The 20,805-nt window shown below is 43.3% G+C and overlaps 1 protein-coding gene across 4 annotated transcripts in view; it reads right to left on the bottom strand.

Annotated features, from left to right (window-relative positions):
* The window catches only part of LOC127007948 (ankyrin-2-like), a 119,874-nt gene that overhangs the window by 30,967 nt on the left and 68,102 nt on the right, over positions 1-20,805 (bottom strand). For 3 of the 4 annotated variants that reach the window (XM_050879499.1, XM_050879506.1, XM_050879492.1), the window contains exons 4-6: positions 16,533-16,939; positions 6,941-7,249; positions 5,476-5,751 (exon numbers count right to left, since the gene is read on the bottom strand). In XM_050879499.1, coding sequence (XP_050735456.1) covers positions 5,476-5,751; positions 6,941-7,249; positions 16,533-16,939 — 992 coding nt within the window. The remainder of the gene's footprint in view (positions 1-5,475; positions 5,752-6,940; positions 7,250-16,532; positions 16,940-20,805) is intronic. The other variant, XM_050879512.1, reaches the window with a different exon arrangement.

Raw genomic sequence — 20,805 nt, forward strand, 5'->3', positions numbered from 1 at the left:
TCCTTCTGCTTACTCTGTCAAACTGTTCTCTCCGTTGGGCTCCTCCGATCATAACCTTATTTATGTATCCTGTCCTATCGCTCCTCTACATCCTCTGGACCCACCGAAGAGGCGATGCTTCTGGCATTTTGGTTCAGCTCGGTGGGACGACCTGAGGATGTACTTTTCCGATTTCCCGTGGAATGATTACTGCTTCCAGGAGAGAGACCCCTCTGTGTGTGCTCAGCGCATCACAAAGGTGATTGTCTCTGGAATGGAGGCATACATTCCACGTACTTTCTCTACTCCTCGTGCTAAAAATCCTCGGTTTAATCATGCTTGTTCTCGTGCTGTTAAAGATAGAGAGGCAACTCACAAAAGGTTCCAGAGCCTTCGAACTCCCGCTAACTTTGATCTTCACATTTCAGCCCGGAATCGTGCCAAATCTATCCTCCGACTTACCAAAACTTCTTTCATTAATAGAAAATGTCAATACCTTGCTTTTTCTAATTCTTCCCGTGACTTCTGACATCTAGCCAAAAATATCTCCTCCAATTTCACTTCTTCCTTTTTCCCTCCTCTCCTTAACCCTGACGGCAGCACTGGCGTCTCATCTGTCTCTAAGGCTGAACTCTTCGCTCAAACTTTCTGTAAGAACTCCACCCTGGACGATTCTGGGCATATTCCTCCTACTCATCCCCCCTCTGACTCCTTTATGCCTGTTATTAAGATTCTTCCAAATGATGTTTTCTATACCCTCTCTGGCCTCAACTCTCAGAAGGCTTATGGACCTGATGGAGTGCCTCCTATTGTCCTTAAAAACTGTGCTTCTGTGCTGACACCAAGCCTGGTCAAACTCTTTCGTCTCTGCCTATCAACATCTATCTTTCCTTCCTGCTGGAAGTATGCCTTTGTACTGCCTGTGCCTAAGAAGGGTGACCGTTCCAATCCCTCAAACTACCGCCCTATAGCTTTACTTTCCTGTCTATCTAAAGCTTTTGAATCAATCCTTAACCGGAAGATTCAAAAGCACCTTTCCACGTCTAACCTTCTATCTGATGGCCAGTATGGATTCCGCAAGGGGCGTTCTACTGGCGATCTTCTTGCTCTCTTAACTGACTCTTGGTCATCCTCTCTTAGGCGTTTCGGTGAAACTTTCTCTGTTGCGCTAGACATATCGAAAGCCTTCGATAGAGTCTGGCACCAGTCTTTGGTTTCTAAACTGCCCTCTTTCGGATTCTATCCCTCTCTCTGTTCCTTTATCTCCAGTTTCCTTTCCGGCCGTTCTATCTCTGCGGTGGTAGACGGTCACTGCTCTTCCCCTAAACCTATCAACAGTGGCGTTCCACAGGGCTCTGTCCTATCACCCACTCTCTTCCTGTTATTCATCAATGATCTTCTTTCCATAACAAACTGTCCTGTCCACTCATACGCCGACGACTCCACTCTGCATTATTCAACTTCTTTCAATAGAAGACCCTCTCAACAGAAAGTACACGACTCCAGACTGGAGGCTTGCAGAACGCTTAACCTCAGACCTTGCTATCATTTCCGATTGGGGCAGAAAGAACCTTGTGTCCTTCAATGCCTCAAAAACTCAATTTCTCCACCTATCAACTCGACACAATCTTCCAAACACCTATCCCCTATTCTTCGACAACACTCAGCTGTCACCGTCTTCAACACTAAACATCCTCGGTCTATCCTTAACTCAAAATCTCAACTGGAAACTTCATATCTCCTCTCTCGCTAAATCAGCTTCCTCGAGGTTGGGCGTTTTGTATCGTCTCCGCCAGTTCTTCTCTCCCGTGCAGTTGCTATCCATATACAGGGGCCTTGTCCGTCCTCGTATGGAGTATGCATCTCACGTGTGGGGAGGCTCCACTCACACAGCTCTTCTGGACAGAGTGGAGTCTAAGGCCCTTCGTCTCATCAGCTCTCCTCCTCCTACTGATAGTCTTCTACCTCTTAAATTCCGCCGCGATGTTGCCTCTCTTTCTATCTTCTATCGATATTTCCACTCTGACTGCTCTTCTGAACTTGCTAACTGCATGCCTCCCCCCCTCCCGCGGCCCCGCTGCACACGACTTTCTACTCATGCTCATCCCTATACTGTCCAAACCCCTTATGCAAGAGTTAACCAGCATCTTCACTCTTTCATCCCTCACGCTGGTAAACTCTGGAACAATCTTCCTTCATCTGTATTTCCTCCTGCCTACGACTTGAACTCTTTCAAAAGGAGGGTATCAGGACACCTCTCCTCCCGAAATTGACCTTTCTTTCGGCCACCTCTTTTGATTCTTTTTTGGGAGCAGCGAGTAGCGGGTTTTTTATTATTATTGTTTTCTTTTTTGTGTGTGCCCTTGAGCTGTCTCCTTTGTTGTAAAAAAAAATACCTAATCAAATAAGGAGTTATGAATGATTTCTAGGGATTTTGAGTTGTGATTCATGAACAGTTATATAATGCTGTGTTATCCACTCAGTGTGAGGTGGCACTATAATAGACTAGTGAATAGAGTTACGTTACTTCAGTAGGTAGAAAAATCAATGGTGTTTTACTAATATGGGTTCACGGGAATGTGGTTACTACCGAGTATTAGGCTACGTATTGTTTCTGCATTATTTTCGCAAGCTCAAAGGTGTTAATATGACCTGTATTAATTGTAAGGAACACGTACTTTTCTTAAGGTTTCTGTGTAAATTTGAGTATCACTTGATAGTAGGCTACGAGTTATTAAAATCACAACTTTTGAAAATCCGATTAGCCTATCACCACTGACAAAATCAATATCTTTTTGATGCTATATTACAAATCTATGACCATGAAATTCGTGACGTATCACTATGGTAATTTATCGCTGCAAAGTTACTATAGCCTTATTATCACATAATTATTAACTAATTATGCTGGTAAACTTGATTATTATATATAATGAGTAACATGTCACCGCTAAATCAGTATATAACATGTACCACTTCAAAAGATCGAACTTATCAACGGACATATTTCCCACCCTCACTTGTATCCGCATATTTTCTCCCTCCGCGCCGTGCTAGGATTCTAGAATGTAGGGGTGGGCAGGTACCGGTACCAGTACCGGTACTAACGGTACCAGCTAAACGGTACGGTACCGGTACCAGTTTGCTTGGTACCGGTACCAGATTGCTCGGATTTATTTATTGGATTTATTGATAATTCTTCATGTCCGATTTTTTTTTTTAGGTTGCTAATAAATATTGTTATTTTTATTAGACTATGATCGAGTACATCCATAATAACTACACATGCTATTTTTTTTATCGAAAAAATAAATATTCAATTCATTCCCACTCAGTGAGTGGATATCTCGGTGATATGAGTACTGGATCATAGTCTAATAACAATAACAATATTTATTAGCAACCTAAAAAAGAAAAAGAATCGGACATCAAGAATTATCCAGTAACTCCAATAAATAAATCAAATAATAAAATAATGGAAACGGGAGCTGTGATGGAAACGGAAAGCAGGACAAAATGGTGGGAACTTGGGGAGACGGTCAGCGAGGCAGTGACTCAGCGTCTCCACACAGGGCCCATACCGCGTGATACCACATGGAGGCGGGCGAGCGCCGAGCGTCACTAAGATCCAAACGGTACCGGTACTAGCGGCAATGCTCAGTGCCGAGTGATCATGACGCTTCCCGGCACCCGAGTGATCATGAGGCTTCGCGGCACCAGGTACCGGTACCGGGTGCCGCGAAGAATCGATTCTTCGCGGCACCCGGTTCCGGTACTTGGTGCCGAGAAGAATCGATTCTTCGCGGCACCCGGTACCGGTACCTGGTGCCGCGAAGCCTCATGATCACTCGGGAATTTCATCAGAAGTCATTGAGATAAAAAAATACTCCTTCGGGTACCGGTGCCGGTACCGGTACTAACGGTACCTGAGTTTTTGGTACCGGTACTAACGGTACTCAAATTAACGGTACTTGCCCATCCCTACTAGAATGTTCTCTCCATGCACCGGCTGTCAGCTGCGGACAGCGCTGCGTGATTGGCCCGCACTTCCAAAGCCACAGTTGTCACGGGCGCTCTGATTGGTTGACTCGTGAAAAGGCGCCTTTGAGGGAAATCCCGCCTTTCAGCGATTCGGCGCGCCAGTGGCGCATTTGAAAATGTTTGTGTATCGGGATTCTGCCGAAACGAAAGGCGCCGTTGGTGCGCCGTTTCAGACGGCGCCTTTTGTCACCTGGCGCCTGTCGGGAAGGCGTGGTTTGAGTATACCGCCCCTGATCAGCTGCCTTCCTCTCTCGGCATAGTGGAGATAATCATGTAGACTCGTGCATGCTCTTGGTGATAACTGTTTATAAAATATTTACCTTAGCTCACCTCTTATACAAGATAGACAATTTTACTTAACAACGTGAAACGTAGCAGTGATTATGGATCCTAAATATGCTTGTCACAATTCTGTAAAATCAAAAGTAAAGGAATATCGACGAGTATAAGTGAAATAACGCGTCTGAAATGTTTATTCCACTTTTACATATATTGTGATATATGCAAAAAATATTGATTCAATGCTGACCTAATCCATTTCCTTCCGTAATGAAGAGTCTCATGAACATAGTGGTATAACCAAGATACAGACAAAACGCGATTTAAGCGAAACACGGAATGATTTATCTAGATGTGTCTGATAATGGTAAAGTTTTGGGGGTAGGAGAGCCGGGTATGACACGAAGTAAAGGGTTCAGGTTAGTTAAATCAAATTCAACAAAGACAGAGGCAAGAAATGGTTTAGAAATAGAGTGGTGGATGAGTAAGACAGACGTGGCAGTCATGTTGTGAGTGCTAATGCGACAGATGCTTTCAAGAATAGGTTAGATAAATTTAAGGAAACTGAGGCTAGGTGCGGTTTGGTTAAAGGTGCTGTCTTGTATAGGCCTACCGATCTCTGGCAAGCTCTTTATGTTGTTATGTTCTTGACTAATATATCCAAAAACTATAGTGAAACCAGACTGGCGAGATCGTTTTTGCGTTGACTCCCGGTGGTCTTTTCCTCCCCGCCGCTCTGCTACACAGTCCCAACACCTGTCTCATAAGTTAGCTATGGGTAACAGATGAGAGGAAAAGACAGGTGTTGGGACCGTGTGGCAGAGCGGCGGGGAGGAAAGGACCCGCGGGGGACAACGCAAAAACGATCTCACTCTGGACCTTAGTCTCTGTGTGGTCTGAACATCTTTGTAAATCTCTCTCTCTCTCTCTCTCTCTCTCTCTCTCTCTCTCTCTCTCTCTCTCTCTCTCTCTCTCTCTCTCTCTCTCTCTCTTGATTAATGTAGAATCACTTAGGTTTAAGGACAGACCACCTAGTCTGGACCATGGGGTCTATGTGGTCTGATTTTCTATGTAAATCTATGTAAATCTCTCTCTCTCTCTCTCTCTCTCTCTCTCTCTCTCTCTCTCTCTCTCTCTCTCTCTCTCTCTCTCCACTTATCAGGCAGGAACACTCACCGTGGTTAGGGCGGCCAGAACGCCGGAGGTCACGTCGGGGCTTTGCCAGGCTTCCAGCAATAAGCCCGCCGGGAGCACTGCTCCACTTGCCAGCAACAGAGTGACGATCTGGCACCGATTAGTTACAACAGCTAATTTGAGGGGCGACTGAGAGCCTCCACTCACAGACTCGAGGGGAGCACCCTGACACAGGAGGCTGGATACTGCTTGCACGTCGTCCCCTTGACTAATGATGGCGAGCACCTCATGGTAGAGTGTCATGGAGGGTGAGTCATCCTGGGGAGGAGTGCAGACCATGCGGTAGATATATTATTGTGGGAGGGGAAAACAGCGCCCTGCCACTTCTAAAGAGGGCTGGGGCGGCAGACATGTCGCCCTGTGTGTGTCTTGTGAAGTTCCGGCACCCACACATGGCCCGAGAACGCCCACCTTTATTAGCACCTAAGCCCTTCACCTCCCTGTTTACTTCTTCCACTGTGCGCAAGAACCATCTCTCTCTCTCTCTCTCTCTCTCTCTCTCTCTCTCTCTCTCTCTCTCTCTCTCTCTCTCTCTCTCTCTCTCTCTCTCTCTCTCTCTCTCCACTACCTTGATCGGGGAAGATACAGACCAACTGAAACGTCTCCTTTACTGCTCAGAGAGTGGAAATGAGGGCCTGCATTTCCGTTCAGACAAAGACTCAAAGATGAACAAGGAGTATGTCATCATCTATCTGAAATGCACTCTTGCAATGATCTGTGTCGTCCGTTACTTTTCATGCATGCCTTCACTGCGTGTAATTCCACATCAAGGATTTTTGTAATTGGGAAAAAGTCATCATTACAGACAGTGGTGAAAGGTGAACCTACCCTGCAGTGCGTTTATATATTCTTATTCACCTAATTACTATATCGAAATTTAAATCCTCTCATTGGTTTTATAGATCACCTTAGTTATGGCGATACTTACGTCAGACACAATTTCTTTGTAAGTATGGCCCCTGAACCCCTAGGACGCAGGAATAGAAACTAAACTAACCAAGCTATCAATAACAGTACATTAATTATATTCACCTTATTGTTTCAGCGGCCATCTGGACGCCATCGTGGAAATTACCAAGTATCCTAAATACTACCAAAAACAGCTGAAACACTTTTGTTGCAAATTTTCGGAGGTTCCTTGACCTACAGGAAGCAACGCTCAGCCGCGCCCCTTCTGGTCTCCCCCGCCCTCCCTGCTCGTCACGCAACTCGTTTTGGATTTGTAGTATATTGGTTCTACGAGTCATACTTCTTAAATTTTAAGTCTAACGGCTGCCATAACATAACTAATATTATATCAATACTAATACTAATACCAATATATACTACTACTACTACTACTACTACTAGTAATAACAATAATAATAATAATAATAATAATAATAATAATAATAATAATAATAATAATAATAATAATAATGATAATAATAATAATATTATTACACACCTTGCAACAGCTGTGTTTGCTGAGCTCGTCCAGCAATTCCATGTGGCCGCCGCGACGTGCCAGGTCAGTTGCCGTCATACCTTCTGGGGTTAGCACGTGAGGGTTTATCCCTTGGTCTAACAGCGCGCAAACACTCCTGCAGGACAGTCCTCGCTGCGCTGCTCGGTGCAAAGGCGTCCAGCCAGCTTTGTCCATTACATGGCCGTCGGCGTGCTCAGGAATATTTGACAACACCATCGCAATGTTCCCTGCTGCCATCCACGACATGATGTATCGGTGTCTGTCTTCATTCCAGTTCATCCGCATTCTCTGGCAAAGGAGGGAAGAGTGAGGAAGGGCAGTAAAGCCCCCCCCCCCCCTCTCTCTCTCTCTCTCTCTCTCTCTCTCTCTCTCTCTCTCTCACACACACACACACACACACATACACACACACACACATTACGCTCCACACACCCTAACCACCCTTTCCCACTTCCCCCATTCCTCATTGCATAAATCTCATTGTACTTTGTATATTTTCAACCCCATGGCTGCCAACAAATGAATAAACCATTTTAAAGATATTTTTGCTATTATTATTATTATTATTATTATTATTATTATTACACACACACACACACACACACACACACACACACACACACACACACACACACACTCACTCAATCAATCAGTCAATGGGGGCATACGCTGGGAGACGCGTCACTTCGCTCACCTTACGACACCAAGTCCGGGGGTCCCTCCAGGCAAGTAAGTCTCCATGCAGGTCCCCTTCTAATCCTGAGTACCTCCTAGCAGGATCTATCGACTTGCTCAAGCCACGAACTCTGTGGGCGTCCCCTTGGCCTCCTCCACTCAAGATTGTCTCTTACGGAGACAACCCGATGAGCAGGGTCGGCTTCTGGGTAACGTGCCACGTGCCTGTATAATCGGAATTGGCGTTGACGGACTATGCAGGTAATAGGCCTCGAATCAGTCTCACAAAGTAGTCGCCGGTTATTCCAGCGATATCCCTTGATTCTGCGGAGACATTTATTACCAAAGGCATCAATCCGCCTTTCCAAGTCCCTATTTAGTGTCCATGTCTTACAGCCATAGAGTAAGACATGGATCATAAAGGACTAGAAGATCCGCCGGATCTTTGGATTGTCCTTCTACAAAGGTATCAAGAGCGTCATATACTCGTGTTGAGCGAGTCCATAACACCGTGGGGCAGACCAATCCGCCGTAGGACTTCCTGACGAGACTCACCGTTGTTATGAACTACGCTACCAAGGAATATGAAATTTTCCGAGATCTCAGTGTCCTCGACACACGCATGAACAGACGGTACTGTTTCATCCAGCAAGCCTCCAAACACCTGTACCTTGGTCTTCGCCCAGAAGACCTCAAGTCCCAAGGGCTTCGCCTCCTCGTGCAATGCCTCGAGAGCCAACACCAGAACCTCGGTCGACTCCGCTAGGATTACTGCATCATTGGCAAAAACATGGTCAGTGACCCTTGCATTGCTATTTGACGCTCCACAATGACTCTGGTCCACAACTCTGCCTAATACCCAGACCATACAAGTATTGAAAAGCGATGGGGTAAGGACACAGTCCTGCCTCACTCCCGCATTCACGGGAAAGAAGCTGGACAAGAACTCCCCCTAACTTCACAGCACTCTCTGTCCCAGAGAACAGGCCAGTCAGCAAACCAATAGTCCTTGCAGGAATCCCACGGAATCGCAGAAGATCCAAGAGTGCCTCGCGATGCTCTGAGTCAAACGCCTTCTTGAGATCGACATAGGCTGCAAGCATCCCCTGTCGAAACTCACGTCGGCGCTCCACCAGTACGCGAAGCGCTAGGATGCGGTCAGTTGCCGACTTGCAAGGCGTGAACCCAGACTGTTCAGGTCTCTGCAACTTCAGGAGCTGCCTGCGACTTTGCATCAGCAATAGATGGGTAAGAACCTTGCCTGGCACATTGAGCAGTATAAACCACGGCAATTGCTGCAGTCTTGGCGGTCCCTTTTTCCTTACTAGATAGAAACGACCAGCCCCCTCTTCCAATCAGGAGGAATAGTAACAGATTGCCACACGTCAGTAAGTACCGTATGCAACCCGCGGATCATGGTCTCGCCTCCAGCTTTGAGGAGCTTCGCGCTGACTCCTTGTCTCTCCTCAGGAGAGCTCTAGTCCTACGCGCCAATTCCCAGCAAGTCTGGCACAAAGACTGTCCTCAGTATTCTCCAGGGTCTCAACCGAGGTAAATTCAAACCTAGATCTTGGGCTTTCTCCAATGAATTACGTGGCAGATCGAAGTCTCACGTTTGAAGGTACCTCACAGTTCTACAGGATCCTCAGAGGTGCTGAGGACATTGAATTGATCTGAGACTGTCACTGCATACTACTGAGCACACACACACACACACACACACACACACACACACACACACACACACACACATCAAATTAAAATGAAAAGAGAGTAAAAAGTTTTAGCTGTTAATGTAACAGTGGAGATGCTACAATCCATTTCTCAATTATTATGAGAGACTTAACGTCAAAGCAAGGACCAAAAATGTTGGTGAAACTCGAAATGGCCTTTAGGAATATGCAGAAGGAGTTGAAGAGATCAATCTATTGAACATGAGGAGGGAAATATACTTGAATATGAGGCAGGAAATACACTAATTATTCCATTTTCAGGGAAAGGACGTAAAGGTAATGGACCTAGATAAAAAAAAAAAAAATGTAACGTAAATTTGATTCTTGTTTTCGCTTCGATGGAAAACCATAAAGTAAACCATAAAGAACTAACCACAACACATTGCCGTTACAAATAAGCAAAAGGAAATGCTGAAATGAAGCATTTTTTATTCAGATATGAAATAATGCTCCTTTCCGAAGGAGTTAGACGTTGAATGGAGGAAAGCATCAAAAGAAAGCCTTCTCTACAATTGATGAGTGAATGGGATGAAGAAATGGAGGTATTCGTAGACTCTTAGATGACTCTGTAGATTGGACTTGAGCAGGAAGTCGTGTGCAGCAGAGCTGCAGGAAGCGGGGCAATATGCAGTGCCACTTCCGGTGAGGTAGTACGTAGGAACGGGAGGCGAGGGGGGGGGGGGGGTGCTGCAAGCCCATCAAGAGACCCTCCCGTGAGCTTATTTTCCGTTTCCCTTTTGTCTTATTAACACCAGGGAGTAGTTCAGCATACTCTATAAAGACAAATTCTCTAACTTTCCAAAGCACAGACGCAACACACACCATTTTCTTAAAAAAAATATTAAATTTCATTATGACATCTTATCGTTCTGCCTCGAAGTCCCCATCTGGAGAGGGGGGGACCACAGACCACAGATGCCCCAAGGTTGAACTCCACTTTTGATTCCGACTTTAACTTCCTAACCAAAATACTGGTCTCGGGGGCTACTGACAATAATCTCTACTTTGTTCCCTCCTACTATCTCTATCCTAACTTTCAGTCCAAAGCTTGATGTTGTGTCTATATATACTTACGCAACGACATTACCTGATCTCGTGCCCACGACCTTGACTCTTCAGAATTTTCCACCATCTGGCTGAGACTCCATTGTCATTCTATTACTAAATACATCTGTGCTGTTTATCTCTCCCCTAACTCTGTCACTTATGTAAAATCTTCGACTATTTGAGTTTCAAAGTGGAGCACATCTTGACTCACCCTCCTTTCGCTTTAGTCTCCATCTTAGGAGACTTAAATGTTCACCACCAGCTTTGGCTTTCATCCCCTTTCACTGATCAGCCTGGTGAACAAACCTACAACTTTGTTATCATTTTTTTTGTGCCGCCTGTAGCCCCGGTAGGCTTTTTGAGAGGCCTTTGGCCGGCCCCAGCCCGTTAGTGGCGCAGGCTACCGGTATGTATGACTCTTCCTGGGCCCATGCTGCCACACGGTGCTCTTCTTGACCGAAGTCACTGAAGTCAAGATTAATTGAAGATCCGGACAGCATGCAGGTAACCTTCTGCCACCCGGCAATGACTTGAAAAATCAGCGTGTTTCGGTGGGGACTCGAACCTAGTCCGCGCTAGGTCCTCGGGCTCACCACGCCCACACGCTAACCACTCGGCCACCGCCTCCCCAAATGATCCTGAACATTTGGACTAAAAATGGTTTATTAGAAACTTGAATAAAATACATCTATAACTATCTAAAATGCATTAGAAGTACTAAAATTGGAGGGAATTTTTTTTGTGCGTCTCTACGAGGACTTGAATGGCAAAGAGGCGGAATCCAGTGGGCATCCGCTCTCCGGAATGCGACCCTAAACTTTCGTGAAATTGGTTTGATTTTGGTATGTTAGGCAGCACCGGGACAAAGTTTTACCACATAGTGACATTTGGAAAATCTGTCTCACAGCCATGTGTTCGGTTGATTGACCTGAGACAGAGCAAAGCACCGAGAGGGACAGAACTGATTGTACAATTTTCAGCTTGGTGTTTGCTGGTTGCTCGTCTTATGAATCGACTCAGCAATGATCCCCGGCTGTGAGGCATAATGAAATAAAGCGGCAGCGGCACAGAACACGGAAGTAATATAGCATGAGTGGCGAGTGATCGCGTTCCGCGGCCCCCGGGGTTTCCGCGATGTTGAAAGTTAGAAAGTATTTATAGTTGGATTTTTATTATTTTTACAGTGCTTTCCCACACTGCAATAACATGCGAGATGCAAACATGTGTGAGATACAAACATTTCGGATTAGTGGTTACGGAAATACAAACATCTTCAAACTTTAGGGGCCTATTTCTCGAAAGTGTAAATTTCGACTTTAAAAAATTGTGTAGGATCTATTATTTGTCTAAATGACTTGAAAACTGTTTTTTTTTTTTTCGTTGTGGTAAACGATGAAACAGAGCCAATTTTTCGATAAACCGAAGCTAATAAGAAAAGACGCCACCAAAAGGTGAAAAATTGCAGCAACGGAAATTTTTCGGGAAAGTATGTAGACATGATGGCGACGTTAGACAGCGCAAGGACAATTTTGAAAATCCGCCTCTATTTCGTTATTTAGAATACAATTAACTGTTTATATATGCAAGGACAAGTTCATTGGATAAATACTGAAGCCGCAAAACTACAAAAAATAGGCCTCTGTGAAATGACATGACATGATGCAGTCATGTCATTCATATTCACGAATTAGAAAAAAAAGCTAATACCATTATTTGCTTATCTAGAAAGCATGAAGTTAATATGATAAATACTTTTTTTAATTGATATTTTTTGGAAGTATGAGAGTCTACCATTATCCCCGACCGCTATCAAGGATAGTCAGCTCTCAAAAGGTACCCCGTTCTTTCAGAACTTTCTGGCATCTAGCCAAAATATCTCTAACAATTTTGCTTTTTCATCTTTCCTTCCTGTCCTTAGTCCTGCTGGCAACATTGCTGTTCCTTCTGCCTCTTAAGCTGAACACTTCGCTCAGACTTTCTCTAAAACTTCCCCTCTTGACGATTCAGGAATCCCTCTACTCGTCCCCCCTCTGCCTCCCTTAAACCTGTTATTAAAATTCATAAGAATGATGTTTTCTATGCCCTCTTTGGCTTCAATCCTCAGGAGGCTTGTGGGCCTGTTGTCTTTAAAAACTGTGCTTCCGTGCTGACACCCTGCCTGGTCAAACTCTTTCGTCTCTGCCTGTCAACATCTACCTTTCCTGCCTGCTGGATGTATGCCTACATACAACTTGTGCCTAAGAAGAGTGACCTCTCTAATCCCTTAAACTACACTGGTTTATATATAAAAATAAAAATAAAAAAAATGGTGAGGCAAGCGTGTGATTTTTTTTATTTATTTTTATTAATTTTGATGTGATGAATTCAAATTTCTGAACAGTTTTGCTCCATCATCACCTCTAGTTTTTTCACTCACATATCCCATCTTTATTATACTGAACATAAATTCAAACCATAATGTGCTTATTTCATCTATTACAAAGGCATATTACAGAAAAAACCCGGCATAGATACAGAACATTAATGGAAATAAATTACTTGGATAGTACAATACATACTGATCATAGTACAGCAGACAGTCAGAAGTGCGTTTTTTTGGACGATCTCGTGTACTTTGTCTCCGGGATGTCACGTAGGGGCATCCAGCAGAAGTTCCCCATCATGCTTGGGTTCCACTTGCCTTGGAAGCTGCTCTCCATCTTATCAATCTCTCGCTGGAAGCTTTCTCCCTGCTCATCACACTGCTCCGAGGTTCGGAGGGAAGAAGTTGAGGTGGGAATGGAGAAAGTAAATTTTGAGCGACATTCGGCATCCCGTATCCTCATAAGCCTGGAACAACTTTTCGATACACTTTTGGTAATCTAGTACCCGTGTGTTGCCAAGGAAGCCATGGCAGACTGACGTAATCCTTCCCATGCTTTCAGTTCCTTGAAGCACCTCAAATTCCTTATCCTTCAACACCTCTCGGATCTGAAGTCCGACGAAGATGTCCTCCCTGAGCACAAGTGTTGGAAGGCAGCGCCATTTTTGTCCATGGCCTTCACAAAAGTCTTCATTTGGCCAAGCATAATATGAAGAGGAGGAAGAAGCACCTTGTTTATATCAACCAGAGGATTTTCTTGGACATCGTATTCACCAGGCACGAAAGTGCTCCTAGACACCCAGTCTTTCTGCTTGTAGTGCTTGGACACAACCCGACTGTCCCAGAGACAGAGAAAGCAATAGTATTTTGTGAAGCCTGCCTGCATACCCATAAGGAGCCCAATGACCTTGAGGTCCCCGCAGAGACTCCACTGGTACAGGTTGTACTTGACGGCTTCCAAAAGGAGCTCCATACTGTCATACGACTCCTTCAGATGGAGCGAGTGGGCAGTGGGAATGCTGGGGTATTTATTCCCATTGTGCAGAAGCACAGGCTTCAGACTTCGCTCGGAAGAGTCCACAAAAAGACGCCAACGTGTGGGAAACCAAGGAAGGTGAACAAGCCAGAGACAGTTGTGCAGTAGTACAACCTATTTTCCATGTCGAAAAATTAAGCGAAGTCTTATTCCGTGTCCTGAAACTGGTGATCTTTACATTTGCCAGATGCTTTTAGTAAAAATAGGACATTTCAGTTTTTTTTTTAAACACAATTATTAGAATTTCTGATTGAAGAACACAATGTCCTAAGTAGGACAAATCTAGTAGCCCTGAATCTATACATCTATATGTATACATTTACGTATATGTATGCATGTATATCTAAAAAATTGGAGGAGATGAGTGAAAACGGATTTCGTATCTGAAGTCAGCACACCAAAATTTGGCAAGAACAACTTTACATTTCCGCCCGGAATCGTGCCAAATCTATTCTTCGACTTACCAAAAACTCCATTATCCATAGCAAATGTCAACACCTTGCTTTCTCTAATTCTTCCAGAGACTTCTGGCACTTGGCCAAAAATATCTCCTGCAATTTCACTTCTTTCTCTTTCCCGCCTCTTCTTAACCATTTCCGATTAGGGTAAAATGAACCTTGTGTCCTTCAGTGCCTCAGAAGCCCAATTTCTCCACCTATCAACTCGACACAATCTTCCAAACACCTATCCCCTATTCTTCGACAACACTCAGCTGTCACCATCTTCATCACTAAACATCCTCGGTCTATCCTTAACTCAAAATCTGAACTGGAAACTTAACATCTCCTCTCTCACTAATTCAGTTTTCTCGAGGTTGGGCGTTCTGTATCGTCTCCGCCAGTTTTTCTCCCCCGCACAGTTGCTATCCATATACAGGGGCCTTGTCCGCCCTCGTATGGAGTATGCATCTCACGTGTGTGTGTGTGTGGGGGGGGGGGGGGGGGCGCCACTCACACAGCTCTATTGGACAGAGTGGAGTCTAAGCCTCTTCGTCTCATCAGCTCTCCTCCTCTTACTGATGATTTTCTACCTCTTAAATTCCGCCACCATGTTGCCTCTCTTTCTATCTTCTATTGATATTTTCACGCTGACTGCTCTTCTGAACTTGCTAACTGCATGCCTCCCCCCCTCCCGCGGCCCCGCTGCACACGACTTTCTTCTCATGCTCACCCCATTACTGCTCAAATCCCTTACGCACGAGTTTACCAGCATCTTCACTCTTTCATCCCTCACGCTGGTAAACTCTGGAACAATCTTCCTTCATCTGTATTTCCTCATGCCTACGACTTGACCTCTTTCCAGAGGAGGGTATCAGGACACCTCTCCTCCCGAAATTGACCCCTCTTTCGGCCACCTCCTTGGATTCTTTTTAGGAGCAACAAGTAGCGTTTTTTTTTTATTATTGTTTCCTTTTATTGTGCCCTTGAGCTGTCTCCTTTGTTGTAAAAAAAAAAGAAACCTATTTTTATGCTTGCCTCAATTTCTTTGTAAACCAGTGAACTATCAACCTATAGCTTTAGCACTCGGCGATGGTCGAAAAATCAGCGAGTTTCGGTGTGAGTTGAACTTATGTCCACGGGCTCACCACGCCCGCATGGCCACCGCCTCCCCCCAAAATGAGATGTGCACAAGTAATCTTAATATAAATTTAAGTGAAAGAATTTATCTGTGAGGAAGGAAAAACTACTGAGGAATGAAGGCTGCTTCTGAGTTTACTTTTAAAGAAATGAACGAATAAAAATACTGGTCAACTCTTGCATTAGTAAATTCAGTAACAAAGATGGCTTGTGTAGAAAGTCTTGTGCCTGGGGGCCACCGGAGGAGTGGAGTCGTTTATTTAGAGATTTAGGAAGAGCAACGTGCATGATACTGGCGATAAAATAAGGAAACAATATGGCGGCTGAATTTGAGAGGTTCAGCCCAGATACTTAGTTGAGAAGTTGTTGTTGAGAACGTTTTACTCTGTTTATCATCCTCCGTTGAGACTTTGCCTGCTCAACACATCGGCTTCTGTATATCAGTATTTATTTTTCCTTGCTGGAAGTAGGCGTGCATGCAACCTGAGCCACAGAGCAGTTTAAACTACCGCAAAGTTACTTTTCTTTCTACCTTCTTATAGCTCTTGAAACTATCCATAATTTACAGGAATTTTGTGAGAATCCATCCCTAAACAACTTCTTATCCCTCATCATTTTGTTTCCTTTCTCATTACAACCTCAGTGTGCCCCGCAATGTTGCTTCTCTTTCTACTTTTACTCTCAATTTCCATTACCTTTACTCACAATTTTCATGTTCACTGTCCATTAAACCTATTTTTTTTACAGGGAAGGAAGCGGCTCATTAACAAAAATAAAAAAATAAAAAAATCCCTCTAATCACTGCTCCTATAAAGAGAGTATACTGAAATGAGTGGCCAAAAGAGAGGTCAGTTTCGGATGGAGAGGTGTCTTGACACTCCTAAAAGAGGACAAGCCTTAGGCGGAAAAACAGACGTAGGAAGGGTGTTGCAAAGTTTGTCACCAAAAGGGATGAAAGAATGAAGATGCTGGTTAACTCATGCATAAGGGATTTGTACAGTATAGGGATACGCTAAGAGGGACGAACAAATGGTCGTTTTACTCAGTTTGATTAGTCGATTGTCTCAAAAAGATGCAGATCATGATGATTTGGAGGAAGAGAACACTTTCGGCAGAGTGGAGAAAGTAGCAGAAGCCTTACCAGTAGGCGAAGGCAGGTGGTGATATCCAAGAGCACCGCTCCTCTCTGTTTCCTTGTCCACTCCTCCACAGCGTGTCGGCCATGGATCACGGCGAGTTCCAGGGGCGAAAGACCGTTATCGGCCTTCACGAGTGGGTCCTCGCCATTCTCTACCAAGAACTTGACCATATCAAGGTGTCCGCCCAAAACCGCTTGGTGCATTGCCGTCCACCCACTCTCATGCTTGGTGTTGAGGGACCATCCAGCACTTGCCAGCACCTGCATCACTTTAACGTGGCCACCGTACCCAGCCAGGTGCACCGGGCTGACTGCTCTCTCCCCCTCGCGAGGGCGCTGGGTGACTTGCGCCAGGACCACCACACACTGAACGTGGCCCCACATGGCAGCAACGTGAAGGGCTGTATATCCTGAGAGAGAGAGAGAGAGAGAGAGAGAGAGAGAGAGAGAGAGAGAGAGAGAGATGGATGAAAACATAGTTCACATGTTATAGTTCAGTTTCTTAAAAATGAAAGCTCATTATCAAACATACACATACTACTGATTTTTTTTTGTAACATGTTGATATTAAATTTTCGAGTATTAGAATGCGCCGAGTTCTCACCCTGCCACGACGCATTTCACGACTCCAAAATAACGCCACGTAAACCTGACTGACAGTAACCCATCGCTTCTTATCTATATCAGGTATCCGAAACCAGGTCTCCGTGGAATCATGCATTTTTTTTTTCTTTTAAAGATTTATCACCTATTATCACTAGGGGAACGGGCCCTGTTCGAAGACGGCCCGTTAAGAGGGAAAAGATCGCTACTCCCTGCACGAGGAAAGCACGGGCCTTAGCCAAAGGCAAAGTAGCAGGGTGCCGACAGACCGACTCTATCGGCGATCGAAATCAAGCCGACCAAGTCGGTCTGTCGACAAGGACTGGCGTGTCTCTGGACTCATACATATACATATATATATATATATATATATATATATATATATATATATATATATATATATATATATATATATATATATATATATATATATACACATATATATAGCTATATATTTGATGAATATTAGAACCAGCGTTGCCACAAACATCTCTATTTGTCGACGTTTCGACTCGTTCTTGAGTCATCATCAGGACTAGAAATGGACATAAAATCACGATAAAACAATGCAAACAATGTGCATGAAAACTGACACTGCATATTAAAATTTAAATGAATACATATTTGGTTACGGGTAGGCTCTTTTAAAAGAAAACGCTAAGTTACAACATAAAGCTTAACAAAAAAGCAAACAACGGGAAAAGATTAGAAAACGTAAACAAACCTTAAAAAACACGCTAGTGGTATGGAAGATTCCTCTGTGCAGAGTGAAGGCTGCAGTCGTGTAATGAGAAGGGACTCCGCCATTAAGCGTGACATGGTGTGAGAGTTGTACAAAATATTAAAGTCTTCGTTATATATAGGGGGATCCGAATCATGACTGTGTGTTCGAATAGTGGAGTGGGTTGGTTTGGCAAGTCGATTATTGGTCCGGTATGAGATCCCCTTGTGCTCCGAGATCCTGGTGATGAGCTGGCGTTTGGTTTCACCAACATAAGTAGCATTACAGCTACTACACTTGTATAGATATACCACCGACAATCTCACAGCACAAAGAATCACATCCTTGACCCGAGACCAATCACGTATTGTTTATTGTGGTTTGAATATGATTCGCAAAGATATTTGTGGGTAAAATTTTTGTATTAGACGTTGTACTTTCTTCCTCAGAGTTAAGCTTCGTTTACCGAGATATGGAATGGGAAAATATAAAACAGACCGATTGACACTTGTGATTGCCTTCGGATAACTGATGATGACTCAAGAACGAGTCGAAACGTCGACAATTAAAGATGTTCGTGGCAACGCTGGTCGTACTGTTCATCATACGTGTTCATTTTCCTGCAAGTTCTTCTGTAGCTACAATATATATATATATATATATATATATATATATATATATATATATATATATATATATATATATATATATATATATATATATATATATATATATGGAGATTTTCTCTGATACATGTTTTGTTAAAAGTGATGGCTAGGTCGGCGTTTATTATTTTCTTCAATGTACTTTCTTTTTGTCTTAGTAGTGTTCTATTCTCTTTTGATAGGAGTTTAACCATGTAGCCAGTCATTTGACTGGATCCAGTTTCAAGGTTCTTCATCAGCAGCTATTAGAAGTGTTCCTTCCTGGTCCCCTAATAGTGTGTAAATGGATGGGCGCGGCTCGCTTTAAGCTGGAGCCTCGATGCTACTCTCCTTTTGGGCGGGACGCTGATTGGCTCGTCCGCGTCCCCTCGTGCGTCCCGCGTGATGATTGATGGCTGATGTTTGTGCTGCTGTTCTCGGTAGGGCCTGCTGGGTCCTCAGCCTGGATGTTGAGTTTTGGCTTGAGTTCTTGTATGTACAAGGCCTCCAATATTGGGAGTCGTCGCCTATCCTGGCAGGTATCCAGAATTTCTATGTTTTCTTCCAGAGTGCTTCTTCTTATTGTCTCTCCGTGTTCTTCTCGAAGGTGTTTTGGGGCTCCGGCAGATAGATGGAATATAAGTCCTTGAGACAACCTCATTGTCGTCATGCCGATATATACGAGAGGAGAGGACTTCATAGATTCCTCTAGTGCAGTTGAACATATATGACAGAAGTCTGATGTCATATGAGAGAGAGATGTATGTATGTATGTATGTATATATATATATATATATATATATATATATATATATATATATATATATATATATATATATATATATATATATATATATATATATATATATATATATATATATATATATATATATATATATATATATATATATATATATATATATATATATATATATATATATATATATATATATATATATATATATATATATATATATATATATATATATATATATATATATATATATATATATATATATATATATATATATATATATATATATATATATATATATATATATATATATATATATATATATATATATATATATATATATATATATATATATATATATATATATATATATATATATATATATATATATATATATATATATATATAATATATATATATATATATATATATATATATATATATATATATATATATATATATATATATATATATATATATATATATATATATTGGTTGGCTGAACCACCGAGGTTTCTCAACCCGCGAGGTAGGCGACTTGGTGGGCGCCAGTGCCTTCCTCGTCAGACAGCGGCTGGGCAACGCTCTGAACACTTGATTCTACTAAGGCTCCAGCCTTGCTCTCACTCGGGTAAACTCAGATACCGTGGGCTCGTTCTGGGTGTCTTACCTCTCTCCTCTCCACGCCTTGGACTCCCGTTACTGTCGTGACCCTGGCTCTCCTCCTCCTGCGCCTCTCTCGTCTACCACGTCTACATCACTTCAAGGACGAAGCTGTGTTGCCTCGTCATTGCCACTCAGAGGACGAGACCCATAGATGAGGAAGGAGCCGTGCAACGGGTCATTGCTGAGTCCGGCGTGCTGAAGCCTTCGTGTTGGAGACTTCAGTTTTGTGAGGCTGTTTTGGGGTTTCTACTCTATTAAAGTAAACTGGTGTCTTACAATTTGTCTTGTTTATTGTTATCCCTTCCGATTAGAGCACCCAGCAGGGTATCACAGTTTTTTAAGAATAATTGGAGGCACTCCACCCAGTCCATAAGCCTTCTGATGACTGATGCCAGAGAGGGCATAGAAAACATAATTGTTAAGAATCTTACTAACAGGCATAAAGGAATCAGAGGGGGGATGAGTAGGAGGAATATGCCCAGAATCGTCGATTGGAGTTTTTAGAGAAAGTTTGAGAGAAGAGTTCAACCTTAGAGAAAGATGAGACGGCGGTGCTGCCATCAGGAGTAAGGAGAGGAGGAAAAGATGAAGAAGTGACGTTGAAGATGTTTTTGGCTAGATGCCAGAATTCACGGGAAGAAATAGAAGAAGCAAGGTTTTTGCTTTTTTTCATCAATGAAGAAGTTTCTGGTAAGTCGGAGACTAGATTTGGCACGATTCCGGGCAGAAATGTTAAGATCATGGTTAGCCGGGAGTTGGAAGGCTCTCGTACCTTTTGTGAGCTGCCTCTCTATCTTTGACAACATAGAGAACAAGCGTGATTATACCAAGGCTTTTTAGCATGAGGAGTAGAGCAAGTACGTGGAATGTATGTTTCCATTCCTGAGA

The sequence above is a fragment of the Eriocheir sinensis genome, chromosome 4, assembly GCF_024679095.1.
Source record: "Eriocheir sinensis breed Jianghai 21 chromosome 4, ASM2467909v1, whole genome shotgun sequence".
Lineage (NCBI taxonomy): Eukaryota > Metazoa > Arthropoda > Malacostraca > Decapoda > Varunidae > Eriocheir > Eriocheir sinensis.